Source organism: Euprymna scolopes, chromosome 7, assembly GCF_053919585.1.
Source record: "Euprymna scolopes isolate OS-2025 chromosome 7, ASM5391958v1, whole genome shotgun sequence".
Lineage (NCBI taxonomy): Eukaryota > Metazoa > Mollusca > Cephalopoda > Sepiida > Sepiolidae > Euprymna > Euprymna scolopes.
In genome coordinates, this window is record NC_136488.1 from 132,705,881 (window position 1) to 132,727,872 (window position 21,992).

Here is a 21,992-nt window from a genome sequence, read left to right on the forward strand (position 1 = left end):
AAATTTGGCCACTGCCCATCAGAAGTCTCGTGGGGAGCATTATGAATCCCGTTGGGGAAACCCTGCTCTAACTAATTCCATGTGTTGAAATGTCAACATCTTTTTAAAAAAAGTTCATATGTTGATGTCAGTAGCTGAGGGTGGTGTTTGTTTGCATGCCAAGAAGTGTGGTAGCATTCAATGACGAATTTATTAACCAACTTTACTTTTTCACCAGCTCTGTATGGAAAACGCCTCTGCAGTTTATATAAATTCTATGAACAGATGGGCACTTCCAAGAGCCTATTTGATATAAGCAACCAATCTCGATTGTGAATTTTAATTCAATCAGTGCAAAGTATTCAAGTTTTTTTATTTTTTGCAGTAATTGTTAGGACAAAAATCCTAAAGAATAAAACTTAATATATTTTTTTTTCCATTTTAAGAATTTGCTTGGCTTTAGTAGCTGTCATGTTGTAAATGTTTGTTTTTCTTGTAGGCAATTAGCCAAACTGGAGGCTTTACGGAAGTTTGGTTATCATTGAAAACAGTCATGTTCTTGCTTCTCCTTCCTTGCTTAATCTGGTTCTGGCGTAGAATCCTCCTACTTCAGCGCGGACCCAATTTGCTTGAAAGGTAAAAAAAAAAAAAAAATCTGCTCTTGTCTCCCGACACCCTCCCACCTTCTCTGAAATTCAAAATTTATTTGTTCTGAGTATTGATTGGAATGTCTACATTTTTCATAATCTCATATTTGGTTTAGCATCCCTTTTACATGCTGGCATGTGTTGAATAGCTTTTAGGAATTGACATATCTCTGGTCAGGTCTTGATTTCTCCCTCTTCTCTCTAAAATTCATCTTTATCACTTCGTGTTTTCCCTGGTCCTTCGAACTATCTACTGATGCAAGCACTCGCCGATTCTTTAATCATCGTATTCAGTTTAACATCTGTTTTACATGTTGCCATGTGTGACACAGCTTTCAGAAATTAACTTCCAAACTAATCTATCTCTGGTCAGGTCTTTATTTATCCTTTCTCTAAAGTCTATTCTTATAACTTTTTCCCATGTTTTTCTTATCCTTAATCTGTAAACTGGCCATGCTATTTCAATTGTTCTATATCTAACCAAAGAACTATTCAATGTGTGACCAAATCACGTCTTTCTGTATTTAATCTTCTCTGGAGTCCTATTATATAAAAGGCAGAATGTGTGCATGTTTGTATGTCTGTCAAAAACTTACGACAGACACATTGGAACCGGACCAGAACAGTATCATTTTTAAGCTCTATTCTTCGGATGACAAATATCGAAAAATTGGCCAAAAGCATTTAATTCCTTCACCCTCAACTGGCCAGTTTTTTTTCGTGCTTTTTTTTACAAGGAGGGGTAATTTTTTGCGTCACCATTTTTGTAAATCATTATTCCCTTTTCCATTGACTAAGCTTAATTTCAACGTTCTAGACTTTCAGTCACACCATGGAGACATCGGCTAAGACATCACATTTTTCTTTTTTTCTCTCCTTTGTGTTACGGTTCGAGCCTGCCTGCCTGCTTGCACATTTAAAAAAAAATTTTTTTACTCAACATTCCTGGCAACGCCAGGTACCCCGCTAGTTGGATATAAGTTTGTCTTATACTGGGAGAAAGTGAAAAGGATAGATTAAAAAGGATACTTACCTGTCCAGAGATAAGTTATTTCTGGAGTCAATTCCTAAAGGTTGTCCAATGCAAGTCAGCATGTAAACCTGACTTTCAACCAAATACGATGAATGATGGTTGTAAAAAATGAATCTACCAAGAAAATATACATGGCCAGCAGCAAGACCTGGTAATAAGCTGTTAGAATTGAACACACTTACTGAAAATGGAAGCTACACTTTCTGCAAAGAACTTAGTCGAACGTATGTTAAGACGGGGGGAAAAATATAGGAAAACCTGCAATAAATATAATTGTGTATCAAGCCTCACCATGCCAATTGATCTCTTGAATAAGAAAAAAAAAATCCCTTCCAATTCCTCTAAAAGAAACGAAAGTTACAAGTATCTTAGCAGATGATTTTATAAATACACAGGCAAAAAAAAAAAAAAAAATACTTGCTATCCTACATTTATAAATCTACTTTTATATATTAAATGTATAACAAACATTACATGTCTTTTAATGTTACACAATTGTAAATTTAAAAACTATTACTTTTTTAAATTACCTCCCTTGAAAATTGACATTTTAAAAGTTTAATTCATTTTTAATTAAATCAATTTCGATACTGTTAATGTCAATAAAACTGTTGCATATATCGAAAAAAATAGGACCATAATATTGTAAATGAGGCATACAAATAATTGTCTAGCGCTTTGCTCTCTACTTTATTTAGAATATTTCAAACAGTGAGCCAATTTGATAATGTAGTTATGAAAAGCTTTTTGCATCTAATCGTTTAAATGGATTGCACGACACAATGTTATAAAACAAAAATTTTCAAGTTCAAAGCATGTTAATTAGTATTTGTAAATTTTATGCACTTTTTTAAATTTTCAATTTCAAAGCATGTTAATTAGTATTTGTAAATTTTATGCACTTTTTAAAATTCTAAATTTTATTTTTTAATTTTATTCAGGACTCTCTTCTCCCTTGGTATTGCTTTGTCAACATTGAATTGTAAGTATTCAGTTTATTTGCAAAACAACCTTTTTGTTCATATTGGATTCTTCAGACTACTATTCTCATCTTGAGTGTCATTTTCAGTGTTTTGTTTGTAACCTCCAACCTCCCTCGGGTGTATCTTGTTGAACCCGGTATCTGTAAAGAATTTCAAATGGAACCCTTCATTTAATCCACAGGGGTAGCCTGCTCTCGTTCTGTCAGCCATAACTGGATATAAATCCCAAGTAATTCGCAATTGTATTTTTGAATGTTGCCTGCATTTAGGATTGAATCTTCAACTTCCAGAAGAGTAATTTTACAACTGAATTTTACTAAATATTATATCTACTATGCCATGGGTTGAAGGTAATATCTAGTAAAACATTGAATAATCTTTATCTCAAACATTTAGAAGTGATTTTTTTTTTTTTTTTTTTTTTCCTGGATTTTCCCGTTTTTAGAGCAAAATACAGAAACCTATATTCCAAATTGATCACATTGGAATAAAAAAAAATTTTTTCTTTAAAAATCTAAATTTAACGTTAATTAAAATTTATACTACATTTATGTATGTACGCTGAAATATACGATTATATATATATATATATATTGATTTGAGACGATATTTAGATTATCATTGACATGTGAAGCAGTAATGTGAGATTTTTTTTTTTTTTTTTTTTTTTTTTTATGTACATGAACGCCATCCTGAGTGGCGGGTGTTGCTGGAGCAAAAAAAAAAAACAAATTAGGAGTGGTAGGCAGGCTTGAACCTTATCGATGTGCCGGTGTGCCTACCACGATTGTGACATCACAGGCGGTCAGAATATCGTCTTTTATGCAACATTGTGTTTGTGAGGTTTGAATGACCTGCAAAAATGTTGATGAAAAAGGTAACCCCCTCCTTGTAAAAAATGGCAGTGAAAGAATTAATGTTTTTCGTTAATTTTTGGATATGTCGTCAGACATAGTTTTAAAACGATACCAATTTTGTCGTTCCGACTCTATCGAAGGTTTTTGACACGCACACACTGCCTTTTATATATAGATGCTAATTTTTTTTATTAAGCGCTAAAGGTAAATTCATAACAATACTTTGCGTTGTTAATTTTATTAGAACATCTGTCTAATATTACTATAAGACTATACATTGTAGTCATGCCATTGTGACAAGAGCCATGAGTGTCACCATTGTTCTGGTTTGTCGCTAGTTCTATGCCTGCATTGTGAATTTAAAAATGTAAAACTGATATTAACATTGTTGGTTCAAATACGTCCTCTTTTGTCGTTATTTCAGTGACAAAAAAACATGGCTAAGTTAGCTGAAAGGAATGATTTGACAAAAACGGGTTAAGAACTTTGTGTATTCAGCCAAACAATGCTACCTGAGTTCTTTGAGACCAAGTCAGACTGCTGTAGACTGTGCCGATTCTGCTCAGACGCGAATCTAGTACATTCGCTGGCATATGAAAACTGCATTCGTTCTGTAAAAAGAATGTGCCGAGTATATCGAATTCGTTTGTACTTATCTCCAAGCACTTGCTAACAGCTTTGGTTTTATTTGATTGGAATTCATAATTGAGATGAGTATTACTTATTAATTTATTGTGGACTGTTATCCTCATCTTAGTTGTTTCGGCCAACTATTTCTCTAGCCTTCATCAGGTGGAAACCGCGACGGGATAGGAACTCTGAATCTCCTAACTGCATTCTCAGCAATCACTGTCATCCATAGTTGTTGTCGTCTCCTCACGTTTTGGCCAAGTAAGCCACTGACCAGCCTTTGGGTAGGATCGAAACCCCTATCTGTGGCGCAGTGGATAGACATCGAATCTCTATGGTTCCAGATGAGAATTGTTTGAAGATAGCGGTTTCAATCCTATCCAAAAGCCGGCCAGAGGCTTACTTGCCAAAACATGGTGAGACGACAACAATTATGGATGGCAGTGATTGCTGAGGATGCAGTTAGGAGATTCGGAGTTCCTATCCCGTCGCGGTTACCACCTGACGAAGGCCACTTATCCGAAACATTGTGAAACAACTAAGAAAGATGAGAATAATAGTCCGCAATAAATAAATTAGCATTGGTTTTGTAGAATAACAGGAAAACAAATCTCATTCTAACATTAAATAACGGCTTTATTGATTATTTTCGTCAGTAGGTTGGTATAGAGAAAGGTTTAATTGTGGAAAGTCTCTGTGTGAGGATGTAGATTAGATTAAACAGGCCTGTTGAAAGAAAGTCTGTCTTGTTATGGTCTGTAGTCATGATGTATTATTTGTCTCTTTAAAGTTAGTGCGGTCCTGGATATGACCTTAAACTATATCCGATGGCGAGGCCCCAGCTTGCAAGCTTTGGGGAGTGTGGAGCCACCCCTTAATTACCGTTGCTCTCAGGTCCACTCTGACCTGAAGTGGTAGTATCTCTTAGGGTCCAAACTATGGGTTAAATAGAAACTGACTTGAAAAAAAAAGCAAATATATTCTATTAAAAACTTTTTCTTCAAAATAACTGGATTCGGGATTAAATGATCTGAAGAGTTGATATGGCGTAAAACAACCAACCAGTTTAAAGTTGGTACTAGAAACATGCATCATGAAAGATTAGAGATGGTACTGTATGATGAATGTGTGTGTTTGTCGCATTGAAGTCGGTGTGTGAAGATAGCCGTGTTGGCTTGTTTGTATTGGTCTTTTGTTGAGTCTTGAGCCCGAAGGTCGGGTGAGTTCTGTCGAGTCCCAAGAGAGAAGTTGAGGGGGACAGGTTCATTCCATGTAGAGTTGTCAGTCCAAGATCTGAGAAGAAAGTGTGTTGGCAGTTTAACCTTTTAGAAACTCACATGACAGTTGGCTTAATTGGAAAAGCCAAGTAGGAAATGTATTTAAAATCTTCAGCCACGAGAATTCGCTCCTGCTTGTGATCCTTGCAATTTCATCTGCTACACGGTCTTTATTTATTTTTTTTACATGTCCCTATTTTAAGATCATTTGAAGACGGTTTAATGGGTTTGTCAAGTGGATGGTGAGACAAAAATCTTGCAAGCAGATCAGGGCTTGCCATTAAGTCTTTATTACATAGACTTTTCTCTCACACCATTTTTAATACTGATCTCTGAAACTGTGTTGTTGGAACATTGATGTGGAAGTACTTGTAAAACAAGCATTGGGATGAACATTGCGGTGATGGGACAGGAGTCTGAAACTCGCTAGATAGTGTGGGATATTTAAGTTAGACTATTTTTATACCTCGTTTGTCTGAATGTAAGTCCTCTTGTTGGCAGGGCCACAATGTGGGCTTTTTTTTTTTTTTTTTTTTAACAATAAATAAAACAAATGTGGTCAACAAACGAGTATATAACAAATGTTACCAAAGGCAAGATAAGTTACTCTTCTACCTAACTGGATAAGTTTTTAATGTTTTAACTTATTTTGAAGCGTTTATTCGGTTTGAAAAACGAGTGTCTAGTACTACGCAAAAACAACAAAAAAAAAATGGCTGGCATGAGTCATATCTTTGGTGTTTTGATAATCACTCAAAAATAGAAAATTAAACAAAACAAGAGTAGAAATCCACCAGAAACTACAACCACATACAGAGGAATTTAAAAAAAAAAATGGGCTCACCTGTAGGTCATAAGTGGCAACTTGTATCTTAAGATGAGATCCTGGTGGCTGAAACTTTTTTTTTTTTTTTTTTCATGTTGACTCTTACTTCAGATTTACCAGAGCTCGAAAAGACAATCTTTTGGTCATGTCATGTGCACTAATATCTATAAGTTCATCCCCATTATTCAATCAGCTTCTTCAAAAAATCAAACTTATGTTCTTCCATAATAGGTACTAGAAAGTGTTTGCTGAGGTTCAATCATTATGAACAATGAAATTACCATTGTCAAGGAGTAGTTTCACTAGTGGGGTACTTCCTTGCAGTACTCCGTTTTCCTGTTCTTGAGTCATGATGGTACTCTATATAAAAATCTTTCAAAAGTGGTGCAATGTTTTCCAAGAATAAGGTAATGTATTCTTTCATATAAATAGTTATCCTCTTTTACAGAAGTCACCACTTATCAAGGCCCAGAGGCCGCTCGAGGATAAGGGTAACAAGTGTACGACGGGACAATATTGTAATCGTTAGTGGAAAATTTGCTGAATTGGATTACTTAAGGGGACGGCTCATTAAGAACTTGTTTACATTGGACTTGAAGACAACCATATTGTAGTCAGCTGGAAAGTAGGCAAACGGAATAGTTCCGCAAGTGTGCAGTTCTAAGAAAAAAAACCTACCTGTAGAATTGTGATAAGTTTGTTTGGCGTTACAATAACCAATGGATGGTAGATATGCTACAAAATAAAACCTGAATAAGTATTTCCGCAGTTGGGTGACCCTAGCAAAATTCTGGTTTGCATCCCTCTGGTACCTTTAGGGCTAAAAAAAAAAACATGCCTTTTTGGAACTTTTTTCATATTACTCAAACACTTGATATGTATGTCTATATAGTGGTTTTCCATGGTGCTGAATTCAAATCTACATATCCTAAGACGTGAAATGCACTTTGTCCATTTTCACTGGGATTCAGTGTTCTCGGGAGCTCAAAAGGGGTCACAAAATGCCCCAAAATTGCAAAAAAATGACACATTACTCCATAACATTTGCCCTATCCATTAGATTATTTTTTCCTAAACTTGGCAAAAATCGGAAGGCAACATTGGCCTTTTACACTTCTCACATTCATTTCTTCACTATTTTTTGTAGCATCGTTTCGCATGCAGCTCCAGAGGGGACCACGCACGTGCAGCTTTTTTTATTTTTTTTATTTTTATTTATTTATTTATTTTTTTTTTTTGTGAAAAAAAAAATCCTTGTAACTATGTAGAATATTGAAAATTTTATTCTATTTTTCCCTCAAATAATTCTAGTGCCTTTAGAGTGGTTGACACTATGGTTTAATATGCCGTTCATGCTGCTACTAAGTGACATACGCCAAGGAGTGTTTTATGCCGTCTTGCTCTCCTTCTGGCTGATCTTTGTTGGTGAACACATGATTGTAAGTATTTCTTTATCTTTAATCAAATAAACTTCAATTTTATGTTAATGGTATATTTATAGAATGTATACATGATTTATCATTGACCTGATGACTGACTGGGTACCTACAAAAAATTTATACTAATCCGGATTTGGAAAAATTGTTTTCTTGCCTGACTTAAAATAAACATACCTTGAAACAGCTGTAAACAAGTATACCTTTTATATAGGCTTTTTATTCGGAATATTATTTGATAATTTAAAATGCTAAAAGACAAATCTGTTAATTTTTTTTAAATATTAAAAAAGTTAAGTGATGTTAAAGCAGTGTGTCATTTTGAAACGATTGCAAAACTTAATCTACACACTGATGTACCCAATGACTTTTTTACTAAACCTAAGATTTAATTTTGTATTTCTATTAAGACATTTTAAAATTTTCCTTTTTTATTTATAAAGGACCAAGGAGACAGAAATAGGGTGTCTACTTACTGGAAGCATCTTGCTGCGGTTGGATTTGGTTGCATCATGCTGTTTGTATTTGAAATGTGTGAAAGGTAATGAAGAAAATTTTTTTCATGGCTCCAATATGTGTTTAGAGGTACAGAATTTAAATAAAGTTTTAAATATAATGGGCGGAAAAAGTTTTAAATATAATGGGCGGAAGTCTCTAGAGAGTTCTTTCAGCTATCATCTCATCAGGAGAAAATAGATAGCGTAAAAATGTCGAAAGTAAAGAGTTCTGATGGGGAACTATTGAATGTGCCAAAAATTATGGGGACACTAAAATAAAGTTTATTAACGTTTAAAAAACGATTAAAATAATGGTACAACGAGGGGGGGAAAAAAAAAAAAAAAACGGGAGAAAAGATTCACAGTTCCCCAAAGAGAAACAATGCGTTAGATGTTTCTTTCTGCTGGCACAAAGGTTTCCGCACCGCAATAGACGAACTCCAAAATCTTTAAATGGTTTCTGGAGTCCGCTCTATGTAGCACCTCGAACCATTCAAATTTATATCTGTCAGCACAACACGGGTTGTCAACCAAATGCTGGCCAATAGCAGAGTCCAAGGCTGCAGAAGGAGGGAGACTACCAAACCCCATCCTCCCTTGTCTGATCTTCGATGGAACATGCTGGTTTAAACGAGTCAAAAGATGCATATATATATATATATATATATATATATGTGTGTGTGGCAATTAAACTACACAGAATATTCCCTGTTTCATCCACACTAGGAGCATTTTTCTAACTTACTACCTAGCTCTACCTATGTGTTGACCACTGTTGAAGTAAATACTTTACACATAAAATTATACTTGTGTATATTAATTTATGTGATTAAATGAAGTAGTCATATATAAAGAAATCAACACAGATGTTTTTATTTATCAGAAGAATATTTATTTATAACATGAAAGTAAGGGACACTGACTCAGGATTTCTGAGTCCAATTGAATTAGTTTATTAGTAAATTATGTCCAACTGCTGACAAGTTTTAATTTTTCTGGCATTGACCTGGTCTTGTGTTGTCTGGAATAGTCATCTTTGCTTGTTTTATTGCATTTATTTACTGTTTGCCATGAGTGAAAAATCGCATAAAAATCTCATAATCCAAACTTGAGCTTAAATACGTGGAGTATGAACGTTTAGAAATTTATTAAGTTATAAAAAGAAATATGTACGTTTAAAAAAAAAAAAAAAAAAATTGAATTACGAAAACAAAATACAATCTAACAGAAAATTCCAGAGAATAATCGATCCCTTACCTTTTTAATTATTTTTTTTAAATACTAAAAAAAAAATCGTTATAAGAAAACGTAAAGCATAAACACTAGAAATATAAAAACTGTAATTAACTTTAAATAAGCGAAACAATTTTTGGCAAGAGGATTTGTGTTGAAAATCTCAAGTCCTTTTATTTTTTATTTTTTTATATTTTTTTATTTATTTATTTATTTTTTTTTTACTTCAAGATTGTTAAACTATTAAGAAAAAAAAGTACAAACAAAAGTTATCAATTTTATCAAAATCTCTACTCCCATTATTCAACAATATTTTGAACTTCATTTTATGAAAACTTTCAAGTAGCATGTTGTACACTAACGACAAACTAATACAATATGATTTTGTTTTAAAATCAAAATAAATCTTGTCGTACAATTTTCAAGCAATTACAAGGAAAGCATTTGAGAAAAATATACACAAAAATTACCCGGGGTGTGTGTGTGTGGGGGGGTTTATGTAATTTTAAAATTTACAAAAACAAAGCAAACAAATATTTATAAATCTTTCAAAGAATCTGAATCGGGAATTTAAATCGGAATCGGAAAAAGTTTGGAATTGTCCACACACATACGCATGCACACAGACGTGCACACATGCACACACACACACACACTGTTTAAACATCATCCAAACGCCTGGGCTCTATTTCTTTACACAAAGAGAATGGCTTTTTATACTAGCGGCAGTTTATTTCACTCCCCAATATGCTCAACCCAAAATAGGAAGATGTGACCCTGGCCTATGGAGATATTTATTATATTACTTGGGATATCTGACTGGCCTATGAAGATATTTATTATATTACTTGGGATATCTGACTGGCCTATGAAGATATTTATTATATTACTTGGGATATCTGACTGGCCTATGAAGATATTTATTATATTACTTGGGATATCTGACTGGCCTATGAAGATATTTATTATATTACTTGGGATATCTGACTGGCCTATGAAGATATTTATTATATTACTTGGGATATCTGACTGGCCTATGAAGATATTTATTATATTACTTGGGATATCTGACTGGCCTATGAAGATATTTATTATATTACTTGGGATATCTGACTGGCCTATGAAGATATTTATTATATTACTTGGGATATCTGACTGGCCTATGAAGATATTTATTATATTACTTGGGATATCTGACTGGCCTATGAAGATATTTATTATATTACTTGGGATATCTGACTGGCCTATGAAGATATTCAGAGTTTTGGCCATTGATTACTGTTATTCATTGAGCGTTTTTTTTTTATTTTATTTTATTTTATTTTTTTTTTTTCTTTTAGAAAAGAAAATACTTGGTTGATATTAAAAACAATTTTTAAAGATTTTTGAACCTAGATTTTTAACACTTTGGATTGTAGTCAACTAATGTACTTTCTAATTTCCGGCGTAGCACTACTGGGATCAATGAAAATACAAATCCGTTTTATTTTTTGCTTACATCTCTTGTGCATGTACTCTTTATTAGATTTTTTTTATTTTCATAAACATTTATTATATAAATCCAAATAAAACTTTCTATACTTTCATAAACATATTTAAGTTCAAATAAAAAAAACTTATTTTTTAAATTCAAGAAAAATTTTTATTTCATAAACATAAAATTTCAAATAAAATAAATTTATTTTAATTTTATTAAAAATGCAAATAAAGACTTATTTTTAATCTGTATCATTTTAATTTTTATTGTATATTTTTCAATCCCTTTTTTTTTTTTTTTTTTCTTGTATTTTATTTCAATAAATCACTTCACAATAGAAATACTGAAAAACAATAAAAATGAAGAAACTGATTTGCCTTGTCACCGCTTTCAGTAGCTCTACGTGTGAAATGAGTCAACATGTTGGCTGACTATAACCACATTTTTGTACCTTTTTTATACTTAATATATTGTTCCTATTTACTAACCCTAACTCAAACAAATACACTTTTTTCCTAGCCGAAAGGCCAAATTGTCTTCAAATGTTCAATTTTATTTTTCAGAGGTGTGCAACTGAAAAATCCATTTTTCAGCATTTGGGCAACCAAGATTGGCACAAACTTGGCCGTATCCTTTACAATTTGTCAACTTTTTTTTTTTTTTTTTTTTTTTTTTACACACTATTTGAAAGATTTTTTTTATTTCCAATCTCTGTGCATGAAAAGTGGGTTGGAATAAACTTGTTGAAAAGGCCTTATAATTATGCCTTAAGCGATCTTTAAGGGAATATCTTGTGACATTAATTCTGACTTTTTTGCTGTTATCCTAAGCTTAGTACAGTTTTCGAACGACGTGCATATTGCTGACATTTTAGAACTACATAGGCCAAAAAAAAAAAAAAAAAAAAAATAACTTGGACATGTTTTATATGGTTTTGCTTATTAGCTTTGATTTTTTAGCAAAACTGGTTCTCCAAAACGTCATACTTTTAATGATTTTCGGAACAAGAAAAGCCATCACATTATTTTCACATTTCCATTTAAAAAAAAATTTTCCCTAAATATTTTTCTTTCTTTATAAGAACTCCATGGAACCGCTTAAAGACTTTGGTGGGCCGGATTTTGCCCGTGGGCTGTCGTTTGGGGAACCTTGGTATAGTTAAAAACCGAAAATTAAAGACCAAATATAATTTGCATTTGAATTATTTTGGTTACTGTTAATATCTGGAGTGTTTTATCTCCCACAATCCTTTGTCCGATATAATATTAAGATGTATCTTGACGAACTCGCATGAAGTCTTCAAGTACACGATGCTGCCTCCGTGCGAACATGTTGCCTTGGTGTATAATTATATGGATGCTCTGTCAATTACAAATAAACATTTTTCTATTACAAAGAAAGAATTCACTTTGCTTACACAAAATTTACTTTGTAAACATTGTGAAGCAAAATGAAACTTGTTTCCTATAAAAATTTTGGTTCCCAACTTAAAAAAAAAAAAAAATAAAAAAAAAAAAACTGAATACTGTTAACATCACAACCAATACTACTACTTCCATCAGCTGCTGCTAATGGTTACATTCACTAAGTAATATATTGACTTATCTTTACGTTAAGCGAAGAAATAGCTAAATATACATAGATATTTAAGCATAACTTAACGTTAACTTTTGTATTCATACATTATTTTTATTTAAAGTTATAATCGTATGAGACCAGGTCTTCAAATGCAATTCTGAGAATTGCATCTCTAATATTTTCCCATTTATACGATTTTATTTAAATGTTTGACATGAGTTTTAAAGATCTCCAACCACAGAACAAGAAAATATGGGCAGATTCTAGAGGAAGCTGCTGCCGATTGTTAGGATCACTAAATTCATATTAAATTATCTTCAATGTTTAGCAAAGAAATAGTTAAATGTTAAATTTATATATTTTTTAAGTTAAAATTGTAAGAGACCATCAGAAACTACTTCGTTCACATTTAAGTTTTAAAAAACATTTCCTTAGTATATCAGTTTAGTTGGAAATATTTCCGTTGGTCTGTTATGATCTAGATTGAAATAACATTTTCGCTGATTGATTACTTTTTGCTTTGAAATAGCATTTCCGTTAGTTTGTCATATTTCAAATAGAAATATTATTTCTTTGGTCTGTCACAATTCGGTTAGATAGGATATTACTGTTGCATTTTTTTTTTTTTTTTTCCCCCTCCCAGTTTATGCAATTATTTGGATGTTTGGTATTAATGAGTCTTAAAGATATCAGACTAAAGAAAGGTGAAATCTGAACAGTATAGATGTGTGTAGAACAGGTAACCTTATTGATATGGCCACATCGAAAGAATAGAATCTGAAGGTTGTGAGTTCAATCCCTGTACAGACAGTATGTTTTTGGTTTTGTTTTTTGGCATATCAACACTTTTCAGGTTATTTAATGTTGAATCCAGTTATTTTGTAAATAGTAATCATGTTGAATTTAGTTATTTTGTAGGTTTTTATTAAAGTTCTTTGTATCTTCAATCGCTAGTTTGTAGTGTTTGGTCTGGTCGTTTTATAGTGGATTTTATCATTTTTGTTCCTTGCAGAACATGAATGAGTTTTGCAATGGGAGAGGGAAAAGGGTAACAGTATTAATGTTTGGCACGTTTTAAGTCGGTGAACCAGTCAGGAAGTGGGGGAGATAGAAAGAGGGAGAAGGAAAAGGTGGGTTGTTTTTAGTTTAATATATCCGACCAGAGAAACGTGAAATCTGAACAGTATGGATGTGTGCAGAACAGGTGACCTTATTGATATGTCGACATGGAAAGAATAGATGAGTTATTTCGTAAGTAGTTGTAAGTAGAGAAAGGCAAAGGAAAGCGTAAAGAAATCATAAGGCTGAATTTGAAAGAAAGAGGGCTAAAGACCTGGCCAGAGATAAGGTTAGTTTAAAAGTCAACTTCTAAAGTTAGTTTGGTTGTTTTATGGCATAATCAGCCCTTTTCGGATTACCTAATGCCGAATCCAGTTATTTTGGAAATAGTATTCATGTCATATTCAGTTATTTTGTAGAAAGATTTTTTTTATTCTTCAAGCTTTTTGTGTCTTCACTCGCTAGTTTGTAATGTTTGATTCAGTTGTTTTAAAGTATTTTATCGCTTTTGTTCTCTGCCCTGCAGATCGTGAACTTTGCAATGGAAGAGGTTAAAGGGTTACGGTATTAATGTTTGGTACATTTTAAGCTACGAAACCAGTCAGGAAGTGGGAGAGAGAAAGAAATGGGAGGGGGGTGCATTGTTTTTGGTTTTGCAGTACATGAGGTTTTGCGAAAGTAGAAAAACAAAGCATCAATGTTAGGTTCATTTCGTCTCTGAAGCCAATATCTTCAGACAACCAGATCTGGTAGCACCAGTCAACTTGTAAAAGCTGACCAAAACCTGCCAGCATGTAAAACAGATGTTAAACTGAATATGATGAGATTAACAAGACTTTTCTGCTGTCTTCACTAGTGTGACTTTTTTTTTTTTTTTTTTTTTTTCAGTGGATTCGAGTTAAATTTCAAAATTTTCAAAAACTTATACAGTTTCATTGTTCTGTGTTAATTTCCTTAATGTTTACAGCTTGGTTCGGTCATCCTTGCTGGCATTGCAGCGTGTCTTTACTTCATTTTCTTGTGTTACATGATCTTTAAAGTCTTCAGGACAATAAGTGTCAAGAAGACAGTGTTGCCCCACATGAGTACTTCTCGAAGGAAATATTATCAGGTAAGTCTTAATACTTGCATATCCAGATTGATGTATTAGTTCTACAGGTTCGCACTATAAAGCCTTACGTCTCTTGAAAAGTGATGTGATCTTTGCTGATCATTGTATCTCTTGGACTAATCGTTTTTATTGCTTGATTGGACTAAAACATCCGTTTTCTCTCGCCATGCCCCGCCCCCTCCGTTTTCTCTCGCCATGCCCCGCCCCCTCCGTTTTCTCCCGCCATACCCCGCCCCCTCCGTTTTCTCCCGCCATGCCCCGCCCCCTCCGTTTTCTCCCGCCATACCCCGCCCCCTCCGTTTTCTCCCGCCATGCCCCGCCCCCTCCGTTTTCTCCCGCCAGGCTGAATTCTAAATAACTGAAATTTTTTATTTCAGGGCTTGATTTACCGTTTCAAATTTTTAATGTTGGCTACTCTGGTATGTGCTGCCTTGACGGTGATCTTTTTTATCATCAGTCAAGTCAGTGAAGGTCAATGGAAATGGGGAGATGAATCTCCTGCTTTGGAATACACTAGTGCCTTCTTCACTGGTAAGTTTTCTCATTCAGTTTTCTTTTTCTTTTTTGTATGGGGGGTGTGGCTCTTAATATTAAGTGTCGATATAATACATGTGGGAATTTAAATTCCCAGTCAACGGACACACACACACAAGTACTCCTAAGCTAAACTCTATTATCACCCTTAAACTCTGGTGACACATACCTGGCCACCAGAGGGCAAGTCATATGTCACTTCCTATTTATAGATCTTTTTTCTTCTCGCTGACCTCTCAACAAGTCTCAGCCCTTCTGACCTATAGTCAGCCTTTCATAAATCGCAAATAACGTTACTTGTTTCTCAACAAACCCCTGTTCCTTCTATATTCATTTCCTCACGTGTATATTTATGTAAATAAATCTACATTCTCTCACTATCACATATCGGTATGTTTCATGTCTATCCTTATGTGACCTATGCTTCTCCATCACCTTGCCATTCATTTAACAACATGGAGGATGGGATCATCAATTACATAAGCAGATCATCCCATCCTCCACATACACTAAGATTTTTAATGTTTATCACCTTTCACACACACTTAAAAAAAAAAAAAAAAAAAAAAAAATTATTTTGAAATCGTCTGATCAGTTATGATAGTGAGAGGTCTAATATCTCTAAAAGAATTCTAGCTTTATCCATTTTTAAAATTGTTCCCAAATCAAATTATTCCCCAATCGACTAAAATACACCTAAGTAAATTAAATTAAGAAAAAACATGCGATATTTGTTTTTATTTGAATTTTTAACTGATCATTTTATGGTAAGAAAAAATATTTACTTAGACAAAGAATTAAATGGCTACGATTTCAAATAATTTTAGACATTAATTTTGTTTATATAATATTAGCACACAATTACAATTTTTGCAGAAGACTTGTTTCAAAGGAATATTTTTAACAGTAAATTATGCATGTTGATATAGAAAGCATAGTGGAATTTCCATGAGGTCATGTTAGTTCAATATAAAATAAATGAAGTATAAATTTTTATCTACAATTAGTAAGTCTATCCTTATTTTTGATTGCAATTCTATTAATTTTCTCTTTGATTCATAAAGAGAAGAGGCTAATGTGATTTTTATCCTCCCTTCATTGCTTGATATGCGCATTTTACCATTTTTAATCTGCTTGGTTACACATTTCAATTACCGAATTGTGTTAACGACCCAATAATTTCATCAGACTTCACAGAAATAGATTTATTACTGAAGTCTTCAGCAATCGAAACATGTGTAACCAAGCAGATTAAAAACGCTAATAAAAAGATTTTGCTCTTCACCAGTATTGAGCACTTTCTTCAGTTTTTTTTTTTTACCGTTTACTTATATATCTATAATATAAATCTCACCTACCTGTTTAAATGTATGTTTGTATAGCTACCTAAAATTTTCAATAGGTGATGGATTTTTATGCGATCGGTATCATTTTGAAGCTCGGCCCTTCAAACAACCAATATCGAAAAATTGGACAGAAACATTAATTACTTCACCCTCAACTGGGCACTTTTCTATAGGGAGGGATCGCTTTTTTCACTGATATTTTTGAAAGTCGTCCCCTCTTTTCAATTGACTAGCCTTAATTTAAACCTTCACCACTTTTGGTTTGGGGATGGACGCAGTGGCAAAGATGTTGCGTTTTTTTCTTTCACGTTCTTTTCCTCCTTTGCGGTATGGATTCGAGCCTGCCTACTACCATTTTTTAAATATTTTGTTTAACACACACTGCCAAACACGTGTGTGTGTGTGTGTGTGTGTGTGTGTGTGTGTGGTCGAAAATAATTAGAATTCTTTAAAAGGACTTATTAGGATAATGCAAAGCTGAACAGTTGAGGTGGAGCTAATATAGAAGAGAAAAATAAAACTTAATCTTTGATTTGACAGCCAGTCTGTGACACTTCCTTAAATAAAATCAAAGGAAAGCCTCGCCGAACAGTTGTACACATTTATTTTTATTTTTCATCCTGAAGATGACCTTAAACTATATCCGATGGTGAGGCCCCATCTTGCGGGCTCTGGGGAGTGTGGAGCCACCCTTTAATTGCCATTGCTCCCAGGTCCACTCTAACCCAGAGTGGTAGTACCTGTTAGGGCCCCAACTATGGGTTAAATAGAAACTGACTTGCAAAAAACAAATATATTCTATTAAAAGATTTTCTTCCAAATCACCAGATTCGGCATTAAATAACGTGAAAAGGGTTGATATGCCGTAAAACAACCAACCAATCCTGAAGAAGATAGTATTCTTGAAAATTAGGAACATCAACATCTACAATATTGTATGACATTAAGTTGGCAAATAAATGTAATATCATTAAAAATTATTGAAAATTTCTTCTAATATTGTCATTCTTTTATATGCTAACTTGTGACCATGATGTTTCTTATGAACCACATTGATATAGTCTTCAAACACAAATCCTTTCATATTTAAATTTTAATGAAAACCCAGTACTGTCCAGAAAAACTTTCCGTGCTTGTTTGAAATTACTTTAAGACAAAAACAAATACAGAAAAATGATGTACATACTTTTTTCACTGATAAAGATGTTATATTCCAAAAATCTTGTAAATTGATAGTTTTGTTTAAGAAAATAAAACTTTGAGGAAGCAAAGAAATTTTGCCAAGGGTGACAATTTGATTTGAGATTTTAAGTTTTTATATATATATATATATATATATAATCACTAAAAAAAAAAGTAAAAAAATTTTTCGGAATTTAAAAAAACAAACAAAACTACATGGTCAAGTTATGTGATTTTTGGAATGTGACCTCTTCGATTGGTGGTGATGATTACATACGTGGTAAAGATTTTTCTGTTTGTCATCAATAACACTGCATTATCTGGTTGATTCTGAATTTAAAAAAACTTTTTTCTTTGTTCTTAATTGCTAATGTTCTATTCTTTTCTCAATAGGGGTTTATGGAATGTGGAATGTATATGTATTTGGCTTGCTCTCCCTGTATGCGCCATCTCATAAAACTAAACAAATTATTGATGGTGAGTATTTTATCTTGTTTAGCATGACCTAAAATATTCCACGACTTTAATGCATGAAACTTTCGTATTTGGAAGTTTTGTGTCTCCATTAATTTCAAATCAATCCGATGGATGTTTTTAATCTCGTTGACAATGCAGTTTCTTTGATGCCATCCCCCCCCCCCATCCTTCACTTATAGTATACTAGCAGTACAGCCCAGTTTTTTTTTTTTTTTTTTTTTTTTTTTTTTTTAAACCCCAAACAAGGCACATTGCCACTTTGATGTAGGAGGCTACTATCAGGTACATAAGCTATGGGGGGTACTATGTGGGAAGTTGGGCAGCAAGATGTCGGTTCACATTACACTTGAACTTCTGCATGTCAGTACAGTTGGGGAAGCAGGAACCCAGAAGGAAATTCCAAAGTCAAGCGATTCTGGGGAAGAAACTAGTGGAGTAGAAGGCTCTCTTACATATAGGGATCTCAACTATGAAGGGGTGGGATTTTGCTGCTTGTTGGGTTTGTCTGGGGTATTTACGTCGAGGGGTGGGGTACAAATGCTTGCAGTTCTTCAGAGCATTCACAGTTAAAGTACTTGTAGAACAGGCAGAGGGATGCTACATTTCGACGATGGGACAGAGGCTGAAGCTTAAGACCTGTTAGGTTGGCGACTCTTTTGAAACTTGTCTAGGAGCGAGAGACTAATAGCGGATGCACCAGCCCAAATATGACAACAATACTCCATACATGGGTGAATGGTGACATTATAGAGGTAAAGGATAATTTCGGGTGTTAGTAGTTTTCTAGCAGGGTAGAAAGAACCTACCTTTTTCACACTGGTCCTGGCAATGCTCTCAATGTAATTGTTCCATCTCATGTTTCCTGTGAACATTGGGCCAAGGAGTTTAAAAAATGTATTTTCAGATATTTGGCCATTGCTATTGGTGGTAGAGAAGGTTTCTTGTAGTTATTCAAGGAAACAAGTTTAGTCTTGGCAGCATTGAATGTGACCATCCATTTTTGTCCCCATTCCACTACAGATTGGAGGTCATCCTCTAGTGTTTCTCCCATTTCTTTAGATATGTGTTCATTTGTTTTCCTATCGTGTCTGTTATAGAGCGTGGTGTTATCAGCATATATACCAATCTCACTGACAATTTTGTCAGGGAGGTCATTTATGAATATTAGGAATAAGAGGTCCAAGGATAGACCCTTGAGGCACTCCCGCATTTATATCCTATTGTTTAGATGTACGACCATCGAGGACAACCTGGATTTTTCTCTTATCTAAGGATTTAATTATGTTAAATATTCTTCCAGTGATACCGTATGATCTGATTTTCCTGAGAAGACCTTCATGCCATACCCTGTCAAAAGCCTTAGATATATCTAAAGCTACCACTCTACCCTCCCCTGCTTTGTCAAGTGAATGGTATATACGCTCAGTTTAGTTAGGATGTTTGCTGTGGAACTGGCTTGTCTAAATCCATATTGTTGGTCAGTCAGAAGTTTAGAATCTGTAAGGTGATGGACTAGAGCTTGATTAATTATGGACTCAAATATTTTGGCGAAAAGTGGGAGGAGGCTAATGGGGCAGTAATTTACTGGGTCAGTTCTTTTGCCAGAATTCTTGAAAACTGGTACCACAGAAATAGTTTTCTAGCAGGCAGGAAAGCAAGATTCATTAAGGTATTTGCAAAGTTTTGAGAGAACTGGAGCTACTTCGGCTGAGCACTTTTTTTAATAGCACAGCTATGAGATCAGGTCCATGCTTTTGAAGTGTCAAGATTTTTTATGATAGCCTGCACCTGAGAAGGGGGTGATTATCAGATTGTTTAGTGTGGCATCTGTCCGCAAAGGAAAGTTAGGGAGGGGGTGATTAGCAGGGTTCAGTATGGAGTTGGAGCCAAACTGACTGGCAAGCATGTTAGCCTTGTCAGTTGCTGAGCAAACAACCTCATGATTGTTGGATAGTGGGGGGAATTGTTGATTACCCATTATTTACTACACTGTTGTAGATTTTCCAGAAGTCCCGGGTCCCTAATTTCTGTGCTTCGATGCGTTTTTTGGTGGTTTCAGTAAATTCTCTTAGCTGTCGCTATTTCTTTCTTACAGTTATTTCTGGCTTCTATATACTTCTGTCTGTTTGAGCTGGATTTATGTCAATTAAATCTGCGGTATGCATGCTGCCTTTGCGCGATGGCAGCTGCACAAGTAGAAGTAAACCATTGGGGAGAGTGGGGGCTTGCTATAAAATTTCTGCATGGGAACATGTGGTTCAATTGCTGTTTTGAACCATTCAGTGGTCTTTCGTGCACTGTTCAGCAGGAAGTGAAAAAATATTTCGCTATGGAGCATCTCTGATGAGATCCCTGATGGCTTCCCAGTCAGCCTTTTTATAATATCTCGTTGTTTTGAGCAATGACTCCTCTGTTTTGTTTTGGCTGTAGAGTTTAGGGCAATTTCAACTATTATCACTACATGATCAGCATTCCCAAGTGGGCCGTGGGCATTCGTAACACAATCATCGGGAACTTTGGTTTGAAACAGATCTAAAAGTGATGCATGTTCTTGCTGGTCAGGAAATGGGGCATCTGTGATAGGGAATGACATATAGAAGTGTTGCACAGGTCAAACATAAACTTTCTATTTTACTCTATTTCTCTTCCTCTGTTTTTTTCTTCCCTCTTTTCCCTCTGCTCAGCCCATTCCTCTCTAGCTCGACATGCAGACATATACACAGGTTGCTCTACACCACATTGAAGGGACCATACCGTCTTCAAATATGAGCATTCAGCGAGGCATATTTAAAGGCTATAGCTTATCACCACTATTTTGCCTTGCAATAAATCCACTCAGCAAGTTTCTAAAAAAAAAATAAAAATGTTGGGTACAATGTCAGACGCAGAAGAAAAGATGAGTAAAAGAGTGAATCATTTACTCTTCATGGATGATCTGAAACTCTATGCAGAGACAGAAAAACACTTTGTCTCCCTGAGAGAAATTGTGAAAATTTCTCAAGATATCTGCATGGAGTTTGGATTTGACAAATGTGCCAAATGTACAATTAAAAAGGTGGGGGGAAAAAGACATCTGAACATCTTCGGATCAATGACAGCCTCATTGAAGATTTAGGAGAGGATGCCACATACAAAATATCTCGGTATCAAGGAAAACGTAAATGTGGAACATGAAAAAGATCGTCAAATCTGAATAAACCACCAAAACCAAACTAATAAAAATATAAATCAGCTTGCAATACCTCTCATCACATATGGTATTGTAGACTGGCCTCAATACAACCTAAATAGGCTTGCAATACAACTCTCATCACATATGGTATTGTAGACTGGCCTCAATACAACCTAAATAGGCTCGATACAAAGATTGGGAAACCACTCTCCCTACATAAGGTAACATACTGAAACATGGACAAGATATACCTACCATGAAAAGAAGCGGGCTTAGGCCTCCCTGAATACATATTGAACCACTCTAGTAAGCATGGGTCAATATATTAAAAGTTCAACAGACATGATGATGGGAATGGCGAAAGACCGTGATCATCTCTCTCAACAAACCTCAATCAGAAAACTTGCTGAAAACTTTGGACGAGTCCTACCGGAGAACACTATCGAGGTATATGATAAACCAGCGACACAGATTGCAAGAATGAAAAAAAAAAAAATAATACACCGAAATGGAGATAGAAACAAGGATGGAAACAACATAAGAGAGGAGCTAAACCAGGAGTACATAGACGAGGATGCTTCACTCCAATGGCTCAAGAGTCGGGGACTTTCATTAAATGAGGAAAGATTCATTGTAGCCGAGCAAGATCAGGGCTTAC

At 34.5% G+C, this 21,992-nt stretch overlaps 2 protein-coding genes across 2 annotated transcripts in view; one reads left to right on the forward strand and one right to left on the reverse strand.

Moving 5' to 3' along the window:
* The window catches only part of LOC145279947 (follistatin-related protein 3-like), a 221,894-nt gene that overhangs the window by 121,257 nt on the left and 78,645 nt on the right, over positions 1 to 21,992 (reverse strand). The gene's annotated exons all lie outside the window — the stretch shown is intronic.
* The window catches only part of LOC145279946 (protein wntless homolog), a 69,394-nt gene that overhangs the window by 36,662 nt on the left and 10,740 nt on the right, over positions 1 to 21,992 (forward strand). The window contains exons 5-12 of the mRNA XM_080131544.1: positions 479 to 615; positions 2,601 to 2,641; positions 7,544 to 7,671; positions 8,112 to 8,209; positions 11,439 to 11,502; positions 14,480 to 14,623; positions 15,001 to 15,154; positions 18,079 to 18,162. Coding sequence (XP_079987670.1) covers positions 479 to 615; positions 2,601 to 2,641; positions 7,544 to 7,671; positions 8,112 to 8,209; positions 11,439 to 11,502; positions 14,480 to 14,623; positions 15,001 to 15,154; positions 18,079 to 18,162 — 850 coding nt within the window. The remainder of the gene's footprint in view (positions 1 to 478; positions 616 to 2,600; positions 2,642 to 7,543; positions 7,672 to 8,111; positions 8,210 to 11,438; positions 11,503 to 14,479; positions 14,624 to 15,000; positions 15,155 to 18,078; positions 18,163 to 21,992) is intronic.